Below are 17,925 nucleotides of genomic sequence, written 5' to 3'. Positions count from 1 at the left end.
CAAACAAACAATCGTAACAATAATAATAATAGTTTTTTTTCTTATTATTATTATTAACATTGTCACTAAAAAAAAAAATCTATTATTACTTAATTTTAAATATAATCTAACTATTAATAATATGCTTTATGAATAAATAAATATTTGATTCAGCTGATAAAATTTAATGTCATTTATATTCATTCATATTATTTTTTTATATTAAATAATTTTTTTTAAATCGTAGAATTAATTTGCCCGCCAATAAAACTGGCTTGCCGACTGTCGGCATAGAAGATCAACACAGAAATTTTAATCTTATTCTTTTTAAAATATTTTTTTTATTTCTAATTATTTATTTTATTATTGAAAATAGTGCTTTTATTTTATTGTTAACATTTAAAAATTGTTCTTTTGATTTTTAATTTATAATAAAATTTGTACGCAGTCGCATTTGATTGAAATCAGTAGCCTTCAGTCAGTCGTGATGCGCACGTTCAGTTTACATGTCAGAGATCCTGGCCGATAATAATAAAAAGAAAAAAAAAGTAACCAAGGATAATATTTATTTTGTATTGTTTATAAATAGAGTGAAAGAAAAAAAAATATTGTAAACAAGTGTGAAGTGAAAGTGAGTAATATTCAAATACTTGAGGGTTAATGTCAACAATGAATTGATGGTAAACATTGTCACTTTTGAATTTTCTGAAACCACATAAAATTGATTTACATGATAAATAATGTAAAATATTTTGCCATTACTAAGAATAACTTTATTCATATCCGTTGATGATAATAAATATTTTTAAAATGTTTATTACTCATTTCCGATAAATAATTGTGGTCAATTATTGATGTATGAGTGTGTTTATAAACATGAATTGATGTTGATATATAAAAGAGAAGACGGAAGACAATAAAGAGGAGTGAGTGAATAAGAGGAAAGAGGAGAAAAGTCTGGTAATCAATACTTATCATACCCTTTTCTTACTCAATTTTATAACGATCGTTTTTCAAAAGTTAAACACTTTGATGCATTAATTGAATACAATTGATTAATTAATCAATAAATTATTAAAACAAAAATAAAAATATTGATTTAAAATAATTCTTTATTTATGACATCTAGGGGATGTTGTTTATTGTTGAAAAAAGATTTAAAGATTTTTTTGTTTTATGTTTTCTGAATGATTTAGAAGGGCAATGATCCAACTCTCTTAGCGATATGGTCACTATGAGCTCGGAAAAATCAGCCAGTAGGCGGAAATCAGTTGATGGTGAAGTAAGCTTGAAAAAAGCTAATGGAGATGATAAGAATGATGATAAAAATAGTCTACAAACGAAAGAAGATAAAACAATGACGAAAGTTAAAGTATCATCAACTAATGAAACATCATCAAAGACTAAAATAAATGCCAGTTGTACTGAGGATAGTCCTAATTATCTTGTTTATAAAAAGGTCATTATTAAATATCATTTATTTATAATTTCATTAAACTTTATTATTCTAAGAGCTACTTTAATCCTACTTTTAACAATAGAATTTATTTTTAATGTTATCTTTTTTTAGATGGAAACGATAATAGAAAAAATGTTGGATGAAAATGATGGTGTTCCTGTTAAAACTGTCAAGACATTTATGACTAAAATTCCGTCGGTTTTTACTGGTACTGATTTAATTGCATGGATTATGAAAAATATGGAAATTGATGAGCAAGGTGATTATGTTTTAATGATTTATTATTAAAGGATGCTGATGGAAATAATTATTTGTTTATAATTATAAATTATTATTTAAGATGTCTAAATAATGATCAATCATGATGCTCTATTTTTTTTTATTCAAGACCAATTCTTTACAATCATCTCTAGCTATTATAATTTATTTTGAACTATTCAAAATGTTGATGTTTCATTCAAAGTTCAAATAAAATTCAGTAGGACCCTAGTGTAAATAATAACATAACAAAAAAAAACTAATATACAATATATTATATAGAATCACTGAGAATGGCACACCTGATGGCTTCCCATGGCTATTTATTTCCAATTGATGATCACTGCCTTACTGTAAAAAATGATAATACATTTTATCGATTCCAAACACCCTATTTCTGGCCATCGAATTGCTGGGAACCAGAAAATACTGATTATGGTAAAGAATAAAAAAATAAATAAAATAAAAAAAACGAATCTAGGATAAATAAATTTATTATTATTATTTATTTATAGCTGTTTACTTATGTAAACGAACGATGCAAAATAAAACACGACTGGAATTGGCGGATTATGAGGCTGAAAATCTAGCAAGACTCCAGAAGATGTTTTCAAGAAAATGGGAATTTATTTTTATGCAAGCTGAAGCACAGAGTAAGGTTGATAAAAAACGAGACAAATTGGAAAGGAAGATTCTTGATAGTCAAGAGCGAGCTTTTTGGGATGTACACAGACCAATGGTGATTATTATTATCAACAAAAATAATTATAAAAGTTATATTAATTAATTTTTTATAGCCTGGATGTGTTAACACAACAGAACTGGACATAAAGAAGGCATGCAGAAACAATAAATCAAATGTTAAGGCAAGTAAACATCTTCAAATTGGTGTTGATTGTGGAAGAATATCACCCACACATACTAATGTACAGGATACGAATCCATCCATTGAGGCACTACGAAAGGAAATTGATTTACTACAGCAGAGACTTGATAGAAGAAACATCAAACTGTCCAAAGTTGCTGAAGCGTAAGTTATTTGATTGATCACACACTTATGAACAACTCAAAAAGATACGTTTAATTTATCATTTATTTTTAATTAGACTCATTGGATACTTTGAACAGTATATCGAGTATGATCCACTTTTTACTCAACCAGAATTCAGTAATCCTTGGATCTCTGATAGCCCTGAGTTATGGGAGCAAGATAAATTGGCGTAAGAATTTATTATGATTGGACCTTCTTTCTTCCTAACTGATGGTATTGATTTTTTTTAGCAAAGAAATATCTGTGAGGAGAGTTAAGAGATGGGCTTTCAGTTTGAAAGAACTCCTGCAAGATCCTATTGGTCGAGATCAGTTTGTTAAATTTTTGGATAAAGAATTCAGTGGAGAGAATCTCAAGTTAGTTCTTGATTTACTTTGATGATTCTTTGGGTCTTGGAGACTCTAGGGTTTATTGATTGATGGATTAAATAATTTTTAATTGTTTTAGGTTCTGGGATGCAGTACAGAACTTGAAGACATTACCACAGAAAGATGTTAAAATTGGTGTTAATGATATTTGGAATGAATTCCTTGGGCCTGATGCTAGCTGTCCTATCAATGTTGATTCTCGTTCGTATGAGATCACTAAAAAAAATTTAGAAAAATCCGATCGTTGGTCTTTTGATGTTGCTGCTGTAAGTTGAAGGTCTTGGAATAAAATTGAATATTGGTAAAGTTAAGGCTCTATTGACTGGACTAAATGAAATTCATTTATTTAATTCTTCCAACCTCGTCTTTATCATTCTTTAATTGTTTTTTTTTTCATTAATAAAAAGTCTGATATTCTTTTAGGCACACGTCTATCATTTGATGAAAAGTGATAGTTACTCTCGATATCTGCGTTCTGAAATGTACAAGGACTTTTTAAATGGATCAAAGAAGAAAGTAAATATCACACAATTTATCCAACATAATTTTTTTTTTTTAATAAACTTGATGCAGATTTATATATCAATAATGAAGATTCTTCGATTTATTTTTAAATTTTAGACATCAGTCAAAGGTTTAAGAAGCATTGTGTCATTTGGTGGTAGTCGTAGAGACCCCACAGGACTCTAGGATGTCAAAAGATGTGGGATTGAAGTGATGGAAATAAAGAAAAAACAATTTACTTCAATTAATTGTAAGAAAAGGAAATGTGTTTTTAATCGTTTACATTTAAATCTAAATTAAAACAATATAAAATATTTTTCCAGGTGGAATTGATATGATTTCCAATTGATTTCATGAATCCAATAATTGTGGGATTTATTCACAATGATTAAACTGATTAATTATTGAATGATTAATTCATAGACAAAATTAATCGGTTATTTAAATGATTATTGATTATAATTATTATCATTAATTGTAATTACTCATTGACATTATCATTGTTATTATTGTATATATAAAACTAGGAATTGAGCAATTGTATGGATAATTATAATTAATTAGCTTAATTTAATTAATTAAATGTCAGGTATTTATAATAGTTATACATTCAAAAATACTAGATTATAAAAATGAATAATAATAATAAAAACTTATTTGAGTCTCTTGTAAATGCCGTAGATGAATTCAATGTAATTAAAAAAAAAATAATAATAATTGAATTAAATAATTCATTATTAGTAATTAATATGCAATGAAAAACAAAAAAAATCTTTTTGAGCATTTTTGATTATTATTATTTGTTTTAAAAAAAAAAAAATGAAAAATTTAATATCTTTGATTTAAATTCTTTGTTTTGTACATTTTTTAACTTATAAATTATGACTAGATTAATTATTTTTATTATTATTATTGATATTATTATGAAAAAATTAATGAGAATTTATATCAATGCCAAATAATAAGTTTGATTAACTTATGTAAATATTTTTTAGATATAAAAATGTATTATAACAAATGGAATAATTTTTTTGTTTTTGTTCAGGTATGATATTAAATTAGAACTAAATTTCATGTCTAATGTGATATTATGATTAATTATTTACATTAAGGTGCTAATTAGGGCATTAAAAAATAAAAATGGAATGATCAAAATGCGCTACTATCGACTAAATTCGAGGTATTATAAACATACTATGTATAGTCCAGTCATCAAAGTCAATAAATCAGGATTATTCAGCATGATTGAAATATTCCTAGGATTATTTAGAAACAATTAATGGATAATGAAGATGAATAAATGTTTAATATCAAGTTTGTTGACTGGACTAATGATGAAAATAAAATTTAACTAATCAAGTAAGTAGTAAAAAAGAATTTCTGATAATTTCATTTAAACTTTAGAATAATTATCAAAGTTAATCAAATTAACATCAAGCATCCACATCAACATTCTTTCTGTTTCGATTGATGAGCGGCACAGCAGCCCACAAGGCAGTACCGAGGATCAAGATGATACCAAAAGCAAAGAAAATTGGTTTATACGAACCAACTGATTCAAAAATGGCACCACATGCTGGTGGACCAACCAACTGAAGTACACCATTGACAAATAATGATATCCCATATGAAGAACTAAGTTTCTCAGTGCCTAGCATATCAGCCAAGATAACTGTTGTGATACCGATGTACATTCCTGATGCTAATCCAAATAATGCACAGAAGAATGAAAGCATTAAGTAGCTTGATGCCATTGGTAGTAGTGCTAAAGCAATACCACTTAATCCAAGACCACAAACGAAATAATAATACTTTGGTATAAAATCAATGTCTGATAGTGAAGCACCACCAATTCTGCCTACCAAATCAAGTGCTGATACTATTGATAGCAATAGAGCTGACATGTTTTTATCAAAGCCTTCAGCTATGGCGTAAGAAGGAAGCAGGATCATGAAGTTGGTGTTGCTGATTGCTGATGTCGAGTTGGAGATCAAGATCACCAGGTAAATTGGATCTTTTAATACGCTTAAATCAAAAAATTTTTTGGTTGAATCCTCGCTGGTGGTTGAATTCTCTCGAGTAAATTTTTCATCCCTTGACTCTGATTTGCTGATCTTCTTTTTCGACTTTTTTGGAGTTTTAAATAATCGACGAAATACTCCTGGAACATTCATCCTAGGACTCAATGCTATTGGACCCATGTCTGATACTATTGAATGCTGTCGTGATAGATGGAAATTTTTTACACTTTTTCTTGAGTTAGTTCTACTGACTGTTGATCTACCAGCTTCTGGATCATCTTCAGTATTTTTTAAACTCTTCTCTCTTTTCTCCACAATATTTTCATGAATTATTTTATTATTTATTGTTATTTGTTCAGCTACTATTTCAGCTTTATCATTATTTTCATCAACTTTTGGTGAATTTTCTGATTTCTCTTCATTTATTTCACATTTCTCATCAATAATATTTAGAGTTGGTTGATTTAATGTCTTCTCCAGATACTTTGACAACTCTGAAAGATGATCCTCATTCTTCTGATTAAAATCAACATCTTTTTCATCATCAGCTTCATTAGATAAATTTTTCTCATTTTTCTCTTTATTATCTAGAGCTTTTTCATCTCCTGGAGTCTCATCTAATGTCAACGCTTCATTGTCAATTCCTTCTATAACCACTTCTTTCATATGTTCACTCACCGGATGATAAAGCAGTCCACACACTAGTGTATTTAGTGTTATTGCTCCCATGATGAGTACTGCTCCTCTGTAAGTATGAAACAAGAAATGAATGTATTATTGATGAATGAAAAATTGGAATGATTAATCTTTTTATTAATTTGCCATTAGGGAGTTATTATAATGGTGTGAATTTAGTATTTTTTTTTCTTTACCTATGACCAAAGTGGTTGAGTAGATATTGAAGAAATGGAGGTAAAACAATAGTACCAATTGCGCTACCAGATATACAGAGGCCATTAGCAAAACCTCGGAGTCGTTCAAAATATGCTGTGACGATGTAGATAGTTGGGGGAAAAGTCAATCCAGCTCCTATACCTACCATTAATCCATAACTGTAATGAAAATAATTCATCAATGAAGAAAGTAAAACCTTTAAATTAAAATAATGATCAATTTGAATTCAACAGCAGGAAGACTTAAGACAAAAAACAATTAAATTAAAAGTGATATTTTTAAAATAATCCTACCTGACATATAAATAGGATACTGATGTTGCAAAACAACTCAGCATCATTCCTGATGCTGCAAAAGCACCCCCAATTAATGTAACTGTTTTGTATGACCATTTAATGGATAACACACTCGATAAAGGACCTGTAAAAAATTAATTATCATTTTAAAAAGAAGAAAAAAAAGTATGACAAAGTATTTTTCATAATTAATTGGTTGGATAAAAAAACAAAAGAGATGACTAAGAGTAATTCTGCGAAGTGATTCCAATGAAAGGTTGCTTTTTTGCATGAATTATCAATTGAAGACAAGTATTACATAAAGTGTATGATAAATAATTGATAAACAAAAAAAAAAAGTAAGTGTAATATTATACCTAGAGAACTATAGAGAAAATAACAAAGTGCTGGCATCCATGAAGCAGCAGTTGGTGATGCTTTAAATACTTGAAGAAATTCAACAAAGAGGACTCCAAAGGACTTGACTGTACCAGGGATAAGGAAGTTGACTACAAGGGCAGAGATGAGGACGACCCATCCCCATCCACCGTCCGGTGGAACCAGTTTTGTTTTTCTTACTTTCGCGGTCATTCTTTTCCAATCTTTATGTCTTTTTATTTCTTCACAATTTCTTCTTTTATCTTCACTACTTAACTTGGACTCCCCTTCACGTGTTGTTGTGGCTTTTTTTAGACTCCTGGAAGGATTAAAATAAACTTTTAATCATAAAAAAGACATACTTTATTAAAATGTTAACTCTTTTTAATGTTTCTTATTCAAATACTTATAACGTAACTGTTGTAATATTTTTTACAGTCTACAAAATACTCTGGCGCCTCACTGGTAATTATTGATACGATAAAAACACACGGAAGAATATATTGCGTATACATGCGTGAGGTTTATTCAAATATTTTATCTTTTCATAGTATTATAATCATTAAATACCTGGAGGAAGGTCTTGAGAGTTTGAGTGATTGAATTACGCTTCAATTTAGATTGCTCTACTCTTGGTTGATTTTTTTTTTTAAATTTTTTTTTAGAGTCAGAATGTTATTAGCACGTTTGAATAAATAATTAATACTTACTAATACTCATGGTACCAATAGTGTTTATTAACACTCATCAATTAACAACTATTTTTTTTTTTTTTTAATATTCTTGAATGAAAATTTAAATGAAAATATTTTTACTTTTATTCTAAATATTTTAGTGTAAAGACTGTTTTGTTTTTAAAATGTTGGTGTTGATGGGAATTATGTTTAATCATCAGAATATATTTGTGAACTTTGAAACACATAATTTATCATTAAAACATAAATTAAATCATTGATACACATATTCCAACATTATTCTATTACTTGTGTGATTATGTTGTGAAATTATCAAAAAAAAAAAAAAAAATCTCTATTTTATTCTTATGAAATTACTAATTAATTAATAATTAAAAAAATTTTTTCCCCAAATGATTGAATGCCCAAGTAATTGATAATTTAAATTTGTATACAAATTTACTTTTGTAATTCGTAATTTGAGTATTAAAATTATTAAATACTTAATCAATTATTCGGGAATTAAAATTGCTTAATATTTTTTTTGTTGATCATTATTAACACTTAGTATTTAACTATTTTCTTTTTTTCAATTTTTTAGAATAAAAATATTCCAACATTTATTTGAAACACTTCAATACAAAGACTATTCCGTTTTTAAAATGTTCTTAAATTGTGGAATAAGATTTTTCTAGAATTTGTTTGTAATTTTGATTAATTATAGAATTATTATAAAAAAATTATCATCACGAATAGTTGATCAGAGAAGGAACTTATTAATTAAATATAATTAATACCATTGTTTCTTTTTTTGATTTCAAAGAAGTATTTTTTTACATGGTTACTTTTAATTGTTTTTTATTTTTTTTAATCTTTCTCAAATAATAATTTATTCAAATTATTCATTAACTATAGCTCAATAATTTTTTTTTTTTAGTTTATAAACATTAAATATTAAATGTTGAGCACTTTAAAATAATTAAAAGCTTGTTTTGATTTATTTTAAGCTTTGAAACAATTACAAAAGTAATTGTTTATAAAATCCTAACGGCTTTCAATGTCAATATAGCATAAATAATAAGCAATCGTGATAAAATAACTATGAAATATAACGTTATATTAATAGACTTATAAATGTGTTATAATAATATTTACAATGAAATCATCGTCACCTTCATAATTGTCATTTTTTCATAGTCGTCAGTAAGACAGTAAAGTCTCTTTACGTGATAATTATAAGTTATATACCTTTTATTATAAAGATTTATTCTAAGATAAATATATTCATAGATATATATACATATAAGTGTATAAAACAACCGTCCTTATTAGACACAAGTATATTAGCCATTGCCTTCTTGGTATGGTAGTAGTATGTTGATAGACTCTATTGGCTTTCACAAGGAAAAACGTCCTTGATTTCAAACATTTTCCATCAATTTAATTTTTTTTTTTCCTTTTCGTTGCTCATTTAATTATTTAATACTATCCTTTATAATGACTAGGATTAATGGTGGTGAAAAAAAAGTTGATTATTTTTATTGCCCAACTCTTTTTTCTAGAGGAAGAAATTATTACTTTAGTTTGTAATAATTTTTTTAATCAAAATTTGACATTCAATAATGTCACTAGGATTTTATAATTTTTTTTCCACAACATTCTTTAGCTATAAAAAATTGTTTGGATTAAATTCAACAAATAGTTTAGATTTTATTTTGCAATAAAACATAGCAAGAAATTGCTTTTAAGAATTTATTGTTTTATAAATAATTGTTTACTAACTAAGTAATGAGCATAGTAGTAATTTTAAAAATTGTTTAAATATTATTGTTCTATTAATTTCAATAAATTAAAATATTTTAATTGCAAAGGATTTTCCTTTGTTACATTGAAAATTGATATTTAAATCTAAATTTCTAAGGTTAGAAAAAAAAAAAAACTTGGAAGAAAAATAAATTCGTCTAAGATTTATGAGTTATAAACAAATTGACAATTACAAGTCAGAGCTTCCGGGATATTATCCAATTTCGTATTATGATTATGTAAAGATTAGAATAAAAGACAATTTAGCAGGAAAATTAATCAAATGCATTGACATCAACATAAAACACAAAAAAAAATTAAATAAAACAAAAATAAATTCTTCAATTTTTGTTATTTTTTTTTTTTTTTGTTAATAAATAATAATAATAATAATAAAAAATATCTCTGAACGTCTAACAGATAAACAACTTATGCAAGAATAAAATAGAGAAAGTCATAGACAAGTGTATTTATATACTGACCTGCAGAGAATGAAACAAGAAGTGGACGTAAAAAAATATATGTAAAAGGATCAAGTGGTCCTTTAGAGTCCTGATGGTTGGATGTTGGTGTTGGTAGGCAGACGGATCCAGAAACGATCACAACTGGGAGTCGGTCGAGGAGAGTAAAGACCACTGGCAAATACTTGGGGCCTGGTCAACGACGAGACTCTCAACTCCTCCTGAGGGTCAGAACTTGTTCCATCTTGTACCCTACGTCCTCTTCGTCTGCTTACCTCTCTCAACTATACTTATTTGGTCTCGTTCTTACTTCCTCGCTCTTATACTTCTCCTACTCCACCTCCTCCTCCTCCTCCACCACCACCATCATCTCCTTCTCCTCCCTCACCTCATCATCTTTTTCTTCTTTACATTCTAGTACTCTTTATCTTTTATTTATCATTTTTTATTCTTCATCTTTTCTCTTTGTGCTCTTATTTTTCAACGCGTTATATATATATATATATATTTTTTTTTTTGAGGTCAATGGTAGCCAATACCTATGTGAAATATATGTATTCTAAATTTAACTCTCTATTTAATGAAATAAGTATCATAAATGGGGGAGAGAGGGGGGGGAGAGAAAAAATTAAAAAAACATTTTAAGGTGAAAAAAATTATGGTTAAATTGCCACCTTTTAACCGGTTATTTTACTACGCTAATATTACGGTCATTTATAGTGTCTATTTTCTCCAGTTGATTTTTTATTTTGTTAAAAATAAATTGCTCTGTGCTATAAATACATCTAGGATTTCTGCTTTTTTCTCCCCCCTTTAATTTTTTTTTTTTTTTTAGTGAATAGAAATTGTTAGTAAAATAACTGGTAATTTACTTCATCAGTAACTTGATATAGTTTTCTAAAAAATTTTAATGTCAATTATTTTTTTATGCTAAAACATTCAGAAACATCAAAGATATTATTTCCTAATTTAGAGATGCACAAAAAATTTTTTAATTTAATTTAAAACAAAAAATAAATGATAATGTAAAGTTGCTGATGAAAAATTTAAATAAATGATAATTTAGTTGCTGATAATATGCCAATAATTTAAATGTTTCCAAGCATGCCAAGAAATAAACGATTTTTTTAAGTACAATAAAACGGTTTTTCTTTAGCGTACGTTAGCCTTTATGCTTGGCTCTTGGTAGTAGATTATGGAGTCAGATGAAAAAGAATACGAAGAAGAAGAAGAAATGGAAAAAGAAAAGGTATTATAAGATATATCACGCAATACAAGTTGCAGAAGAGGATCACAACCTTTCAAGTATTTTTAGGTAATCACATTTCATTTTTAATTAAAAATTAATTTTTTTGCAGTTTTTTTTTTTTTTAAATAAATAATATATATCACTTAGTTGCATTATTTGTAAATTGTTTAAATTTTTTTTAAACCATAAAAATGGTATCTATTTGATTTATCACTTTATTTTCATCTCTTTCTTCCGGCGGCGCCATTTCTATTTGTGACTATTTTTTTGCTGAGGATAAGAGCAAACTGGTTGGATGAAAATAGCTCATACAAGCTCCTTCTTCTTATTCTTCTTCGTGTTCTTCTTCTTCTTCGGTCATGGGAGAAATGTGTGAGCAGACTCAATGATGAGTGCATCAGCTTACTGGTTATAGGTGTGTTACCTGCATTTCTTGTTACCACCTGTACTCTGTAATCATTCAGGCACTCACTGGTAGACCTATTTGCAGCCGAGGAAATTATACGTCAATGTACAGTGTTTTCTAATAATAAACACAGACCGTACAATTGTTAGAATTGTCTTTTTTTCAAATTTAAATTGCTTTTTAGAAATACTCCTTTTTTCGAGAGTTATTATTAGAACTGTACTTTTTATTTATTTTAATAAAATAATTTTTTAGAAATAATTAGCAACAGACAACTGAATTTTTACTAATCATTGAAGAATTAGAAGATGAACAAAATTAAAAAATTTTGTCTTGCATATTATTTGCAATATAAATTAAAATTATAGAAGTTTTTGAGATTCAATTGAAATGATGCTTAGCACCGATTTTGGTAGATACTCAAAGGTATTTAATATGCTAGAGACATTTTTTATTAATTAAAAAAATATTTCATTCTTCAATGATTAATTAAATCGTGTTAAATAGATTTTTTTTGTATATAGAGAAATAGAAAAATTATTGAGATAAATATTTAGAATTTATTTTTATCTATTGTTAAAAAACACTAGATATTTGATGGAAAAATAATAATGGTTATAAATTAATCATCTTTAATCATTGAAGATGATTTTTAGTTTATTTGTGAGAAAGTTCTAAGTGAAAACACAACTTCTAAGTATAAAGATTTATTAGTTGCACATAAATTGAGGCAAAAATTGATCTTCACATTTTTATATTCATTTTTTTTTTTAACAAAAAAGATACTCTTAATATACAATTTATCATTGTCATTATTCTTTAAAAGTGAAAGGGATAATAATAAAAAAAGTTTTGTGACAATTCATTTGACAACCACCTTAGCAATAATATCAGCTAACAATATATAATTAAAATAAGTTTTCAGTAATATTCATTTATTTTCATCTTAATCAATATTACTTAAGTACGGTTTTTATTCATATTTTTTTGTCTTCAATAAGAGATTCTATTTCCCATACACATCTATTTTTTTTTCAATATACCCTTTTTTTTTTAAACATTTTATATTATTCAGCGTAATGAAGTGTTCCATCTTTATAATCTCTAGTATTCACAGCTTTTCCTTGTTTTTTTTTCTTTTATTAGGTAAATCATCAAGATTTAATGAAAATTCTAACTCGTTGGCGGCACAAACGAGCATGATTTACCATCATCACGTTCATCTTGAACTGAGTCTGATGATGATGAAGACATTGATGGTGGATTGGTGACTTGGATAGTTGGACAAGATGGGCTTGAGCCAACACTAGTATCCAATCTGATAGGATCATCACCAATATCAATTCTTTGTTCTAAAATTTGTTGTTGATCAACTTCAATTGATTCTTCAACATTATTACCAGATAATGGATGTTTTTTCATATGGGTTGTCAAGTTACCACTATGATAAAATTCTTTGCCACAAACTTTACACTGAAATGGCTTTATACCAGAATGAATTCGCTCATGTATAGATAAATTTCCGCTATGTCGGAATTCTTTACCACAAATGTTGCATTTATAAGGTTTAACACCGGAATGAGTACGTAAGTGTGTTGACAAATTACCACTATGGCTAAACATTTTTCCACATATCTGACAGGCATAAGGACGTTCACCGCTATGTGTGCGCATATGTATTGCCAAATTGCCGCTATGTGTGAAACATTTATCACACTGACTACACTTGTATGGTCTTTCGCCATTGTGTGTTCGCATGTGAATGAACAAATTACTTTTGTGGCCGAACTCTTTGAAGCAAATTTCACATTGACACTTGAGCTTCTTCACTGGTGATGATTCTGATGTTTTTGGTGGCCTACCAGGACCTGTTTGCTTCACTGGTACCACTGGTGTCCTGATCAGTGGAAAGGAATGATTCAGAGCAACCTGTTGCTGCTGAATCATTGGATTTAACATCAATTGGGAATTTTCTGGTAAACATTGACTATCACGTGACTTTCCGTCATTTTGACCGTGAAATACACCTTCCTGCATGAAACTGGTACTTGTTACAGGCCTTTCTGGATGCTAAAATCATTTTATTTAAGGTAACAATAATATTTTTGTCAATTATTTTATAATAATTTATTTATTCTTACTGTTTGTGATACGTTTTGATGAACTTGAGGACTATTTTTTGATGAATCAGCTGAATTGGATGCTGATTGTAGCTGTGATTGATTCCAGAATTGGGGCAATTGTCGATACATGTACTCCACGTCCTGATGTGTAAATAATGGATATTCCGGATGACTCTGTAAACCATTTGGTCCTGTATTCTCTTCTTCTACACCGGAATATTCTTGTTTAATAGGTATAAGACTAAACATCTGTGGAAAAAAATAATAAGAACAAAAAAAATGAAAACGAACAAAAAAAAAGGAAAAATAACTCAAAATAATTTTTATATGATTTTAATGATAAATATTTGTTATTAAAATTAATATAGGTTATTATAAAACTATTATTATTGATGATTATAATGTTATAATGATACTTACATTGTTTTACGAATTTTTTTAACTCCACAGCTCTCACTTTGTGTGACTGTTCGATGCCAAATATTATAGGTTACTTATCACATTGTCGTACATTGGTTATCTTGAACGATACTTTTGTTTAGTTAATACTTAATATTAAGTAATATTATGTTGTTAATTATTTTAAAATAATTAAATGTAAATACGTAAAATATTTTGAGATTTACAAAATGATATCTCCATTACTTAAGTGAATGAATGGGTGGAAAAGTGTCAACAATCTCATACGAAAAAAGAGAGAAGGAGAAAGAGAAAAAGATCGTAAGATAAAAAAAATACAAGATATAATTCTTTGCGCATCTTCTTGGCGCATAAATAACATCTACGCATGCGTTATAATTTTGTTGATAATCAAGATGACTATTTATCCAATATACCGACATATCGGCAATATTACCGACGGTAATGGTAAAGTAGACTTCACCACTGCCTTGCTTGCATACATAAGATAAAGTAAATTTCGTTGTTTACATTTTTTTTGAAAATAACATTATTCATTTATTTTTTCTGTTTATTGCAGTTAAGATTGATGGATCACGAGTGCGAGTTGGATTTAAATGTCGAGAAAATTTATAGTTTCCCTTGTAAAACACGATGGGAACAATTTTTACGGATTTCACGACGATTTTTTATGGCATCTATGTACAATCCTCGTGCTTTGGGTTATTTAAAAAATCGTAGTGCTATTGTTTATGAAAAAAAACGACATTTGCTGCATGACACTGAGGTTATACACCCTTTCAGCGTCTTTAGGTAAGCATTTTTTTTAAAAACATTTCTCTAAAAAATTCCCATCATTATTTTTATTTATTCAATTTAAATCCACAGACGTTGGTGGGACTTTTTTATTTTCATCATGTCAATAACAAGCCTACTCTATGTCCCTTATCAAGCTGCTTTCGACATCACCAGGACCCTTAGATACTGGACAATAACAAAGAATATATTACTTCTAATATGCTTCATTGACATTATTCTAAACTTTATGACAGGGTAATGTCATTAATTTTTCAATGATATCATCATCCTGATACTCAGCAGTCTGATGGAATAAATATTTTTTGTTTTACAGATATTTTAACAAATCTAGAGGAACCGTAGAAATGAATAGAAAAAAAATTTCCCGTAATTATATCCTACATGATACATTTATCCCTGATGTTATTGGTTCACTACCAACAGATCTATTCTTTCTACGTGCTTGGAACGATTGGATAGTAGCTCGCGAGGTGGCAAGCCTTGTCCATATATTCCGACTACCATCAACTCACTCTTACATCATCAGAATAGCTGAAATGTATGAGTTACCCAGAGGATACTTTGGCATGATCAGTTTCATTCCATTATTGATGATCATCCTCCACTGGTTGGCATGCATCTCCTGGATAGTACCAATAGCATCAGCATCATTATCAACAATAAAACAACCTAGTGAATTGTCATGGATTAATACTAATAACTTGTGGAAACAAAAGGATGATATTTGCTACTGGCATTGCCTCGTTCGCACGATTACAATTTTAACAAGATCAGGCGTTTCTGAGACAGTCTTTGATGAAGATCAATACACTGCGGTTGCAATGCAAGCTGTTTGTGTGTTGGTGTCATGTTACATCGTTAGTCAAGCCATGCGGCTTTTTAAAGCTGACAATAGTTCGAAACTCAAGTATCAAGCTATTATTGCTCAACTAAAGCAATATATGAGACATAAACAGTTACCAAGAGTTGTCCAACAACGGTTCTTGACTTATTATGAATTTAAATATCAGCATAAATTTTTCAGAGAGTCTGAGATACTTAATACTCTATCAGCACAGATGCGTCAAGAAATTCGTATGCATTTGTGCCGGAAATTGGTGGAGCATGTTGAGATTTTTCATAACTTACCAGTATCATTGTTGACCCGAATTGTTGGTCAATTAAAGTCTGAGGTATTTTTGACAAATGATGTGATCGTGAGAGCTAAAGAACCAGGAGATTGTATGTATTTTATAGCAACTGGTACAGTAGCTATTTATACAGACTCAGGAAAGGAAATTTGTCACTTGGAAGATGGTGCATATTTTGGTGAGATTGCTTTGGTGATGCCTGAGGTCAGGGTCGCAACAGCAATAGCAGTGGAGACTTGTGAATTATATCGATTAGAAAGAAGTGATTTTATGAGGACTATTTATCCATACCCTATGCTATGGGAGAGAATTAAAAATATTGCGATTGAGAGACATGAGAAGACTAAGATCATTGATGCACGTTGATACATCATCTAGATGTCGCTGCATGTTGATGAGGAATTTTGATTATCAGATTGGGGATGTCTTGGAGGCAATCAGCTACTGTTTCAGCCAATCTAATGTTGATCTGAATGATGAACTATCAAGTGGAACCATCAAGACTATCAAGAGATGAGCTGTATGATGAGATGAATTGATGGCGCCAGTGCTGTTGATTGATGTAAGTACAATGATTAACAAGTTTTACCTGGTTGGTGGTAGGTTGAAAGGAGTGAAAACAATACGTTTAGTGCGCATGAACGTCTGGGATGACAATGAGAGGGCTGGACATTGTAATGGGCTGGCGATGCGCCTGCTTGGTAGCTTCAACATCACTACTCCCTCTCTACTCACTCCCTACTCTCTTTCAACGACCTATTGTTATTAGCCTCACAGTCTGCACTCCGCAAATCAGCAATACAACGTGAACACCACTCTTGGGTGACTATAGCTATGTTTACTACATGGCCACACCCCATGGAATTTTGCCGACAAATGTCGTTGAAAATGATTACATTTTACATATATACCAGTAATCATTCTCTTTCCCAACATCTCCATTAGTTACACTCGTTTATTTATCTAGTCCAACACACTACTAGCAAATAAATAAATGGAATAAATTTAATGATAGTTAATAGACACATTGATTGGATTATATAAGAAAAGAGCAGCAGACTGTCGGCAACCCCGATCTATTTTCATCTCTCTCAATACTTATGTTCTTCTCTTTTACTCTTTCATGTACGACTCTCAAGAAACCGGTCGATACTCTGCGGGCTACCGGTTTACCGTCTCACTCTTTACTGGTACTCTCTTCCTTCCACCCTCTCAACCCTCTCTCACCCTTTTTACTCTTCTTCCTCCCACTCAGTTATCTTTATCCACTATTCTCCCTGTCATTTCCTATTCTATCATTCTGACTTTAATTTTTTTTATATCGACATCTGAATAATTACTGATTGTTTAATTATTTTTATTGAAGTAAAAATATCCCCAGATTTTTTAGTGATTTTTAAAAATCTTGAAATAGTGTTTTTTAAAATTTTGGCCAATTTAAAAAAATTCCCTAGATCACATCTAGTGATTTTTTAATATCTTAGCTGAAAGTTTGGATAGTAAAAATGAAAGCAATCAATCATAGAAGATGAAAGATTTAGTAAGTACCTATATTTGATTTAATTGAAAGAATTTGATAACTATTTATCTATTTTAGTCGTTATAAAATACATGACACAAGTGTCAACAAGGCTTGTTAATGATGTAGGGTGCAATGATGCGGCACTTTACTCC

General features: G+C 29.1%; 4 protein-coding genes across 7 annotated transcripts; 2 read left to right on the top strand and 2 right to left on the bottom strand.

Moving 5' to 3' along the window:
- The first annotated feature begins 152 nt into the window (after window positions 1–152).
- RSG7 (Regulator of G-protein signaling 7) lies at window positions 153–4,005 on the top strand. Of its 4 annotated transcripts, XM_035077827.1 has the most exons (13): window positions 153–659; window positions 1,176–1,438; window positions 1,550–1,697; window positions 1,979–2,134; window positions 2,212–2,435; window positions 2,494–2,562; window positions 2,629–2,726; window positions 2,803–2,916; window positions 2,978–3,103; window positions 3,195–3,381; window positions 3,539–3,631; window positions 3,737–3,869; window positions 3,943–4,005. In XM_035077827.1, the coding sequence occupies exons 2-12, from the start codon at window positions 1,205–1,207 to the stop codon at window positions 3,803–3,805; spliced, it is 1,518 nt and encodes a 505-aa protein (XP_034933718.1). In that variant the 5' UTR covers window positions 153–659; window positions 1,176–1,204; the 3' UTR covers window positions 3,806–3,869; window positions 3,943–4,005. The 4 variants fall into 4 exon arrangements, with proteins under 4 accessions (XP_034933718.1, XP_034933715.1, XP_034933717.1 ...); XM_035077824.1 differs by having other exon boundaries at window positions 153–939; window positions 2,494–2,726; XM_035077823.1 differs by having other exon boundaries at window positions 154–659; window positions 2,494–2,726.
- A 628-nt stretch (window positions 4,006–4,633) lies between these two features.
- Window positions 4,634–10,439, bottom strand: LOC118063703 (monocarboxylate transporter 9-like). The gene is made up of 5 exons (XM_035077822.1): window positions 10,147–10,439; window positions 7,187–7,506; window positions 6,828–6,954; window positions 6,513–6,692; window positions 4,634–6,385 (listed from the first exon to the last, which is right to left on the bottom strand). Exons 2-5 carry the CDS (start codon window positions 7,398–7,400, stop codon window positions 5,053–5,055), a joined length of 1,854 nt encoding a protein of 617 aa, XP_034933713.1. The 5' UTR covers window positions 7,401–7,506; window positions 10,147–10,439; the 3' UTR covers window positions 4,634–5,052.
- Window positions 10,440–12,476: 2,037 nt separating this feature from the next.
- On the bottom strand, window positions 12,477–14,611 carry LOC118063705 (zinc finger protein 2-like). The gene is made up of 3 exons (XM_035077828.1): window positions 14,324–14,611; window positions 13,922–14,152; window positions 12,477–13,850 (listed from the first exon to the last, which is right to left on the bottom strand). Exons 2-3 carry the CDS (start codon window positions 14,150–14,152, stop codon window positions 12,954–12,956), a joined length of 1,128 nt encoding a protein of 375 aa, XP_034933719.1. The 5' UTR covers window positions 14,324–14,611; the 3' UTR covers window positions 12,477–12,953.
- A 107-nt stretch (window positions 14,612–14,718) lies between these two features.
- LOC118063761 (potassium/sodium hyperpolarization-activated cyclic nucleotide-gated channel 1-like) lies at window positions 14,719–16,652 on the top strand. The gene is made up of 4 exons (XM_035077914.1): window positions 14,719–14,775; window positions 14,883–15,115; window positions 15,191–15,355; window positions 15,435–16,652. Exons 1-4 carry the CDS (start codon window positions 14,719–14,721, stop codon window positions 16,615–16,617), a joined length of 1,638 nt encoding a protein of 545 aa, XP_034933805.1. The 3' UTR covers window positions 16,618–16,652.
- Window positions 16,653–17,925: the final 1,273 nt, after the last annotated feature.

The sequence above is a fragment of the Chelonus insularis genome, unplaced genomic scaffold (assembly GCF_013357705.1).
Source record: "Chelonus insularis isolate UGA/USDA-ARS -01 unplaced genomic scaffold, ASM1335770v1 contig_146_pilon, whole genome shotgun sequence".
NCBI lineage: Eukaryota > Metazoa > Arthropoda > Insecta > Hymenoptera > Braconidae > Chelonus > Chelonus insularis.
The sequence above is the reverse complement of the archived record's forward strand: the minus strand, read 5'-3'. Positions and strand labels throughout refer to the sequence as shown.

Coding starts and splice junctions, on each gene's coding strand:
- LOC118063703 (XM_035077822.1), bottom strand. CDS start 7,400: ATGACCGCGAAAGTAAGAAAAACAAAACTGGTTCCACCGGACGGTGGA. Junction 6,693..6,827: donor GTATCCTATTTATATGTCAG/GTAGGATTATTT, acceptor TTTTCATTACAG/TTATGGATTAATGGTAGGTA. Junction 6,386..6,512: donor CTCAACCACTTTGGTCATAG/GTAAAGAAAAAA, acceptor TCATACTTACAG/AGGAGCAGTACTCATCATGG.
- LOC118063705 (XM_035077828.1), bottom strand. CDS start 14,152: ATGTTTAGTCTTATACCTATTAAACAAGAATATTCCGGTGTAGAAGAA. Junction 13,851..13,921: donor ATCAAAACGTATCACAAACA/GTAAGAATAAAT, acceptor AAATGATTTTAG/CATCCAGAAAGGCCTGTAAC.
- RSG7 (XM_035077824.1), top strand. CDS start 1,205: ATGGTCACTATGAGCTCGGAAAAATCAGCCAGTAGGCGGAAATCAGTT. Junction 2,436..2,493: donor GGGATGTACACAGACCAATG/GTGATTATTATT, acceptor AATTTTTTATAG/CCTGGATGTGTTAACACAAC. Junction 3,632..3,736: donor TAAATGGATCAAAGAAGAAA/GTAAATATCACA, acceptor TTTAAATTTTAG/ACATCAGTCAAAGGTTTAAG.
- LOC118063761 (XM_035077914.1), top strand. CDS start 14,719: ATGACTATTTATCCAATATACCGACATATCGGCAATATTACCGACGGT. Junction 14,776..14,882: donor TTACCGACGGTAATGGTAAA/GTAGACTTCACC, acceptor TGTTTATTGCAG/TTAAGATTGATGGATCACGA. Junction 15,356..15,434: donor ATTCTAAACTTTATGACAGG/GTAATGTCATTA, acceptor TTTGTTTTACAG/ATATTTTAACAAATCTAGAG.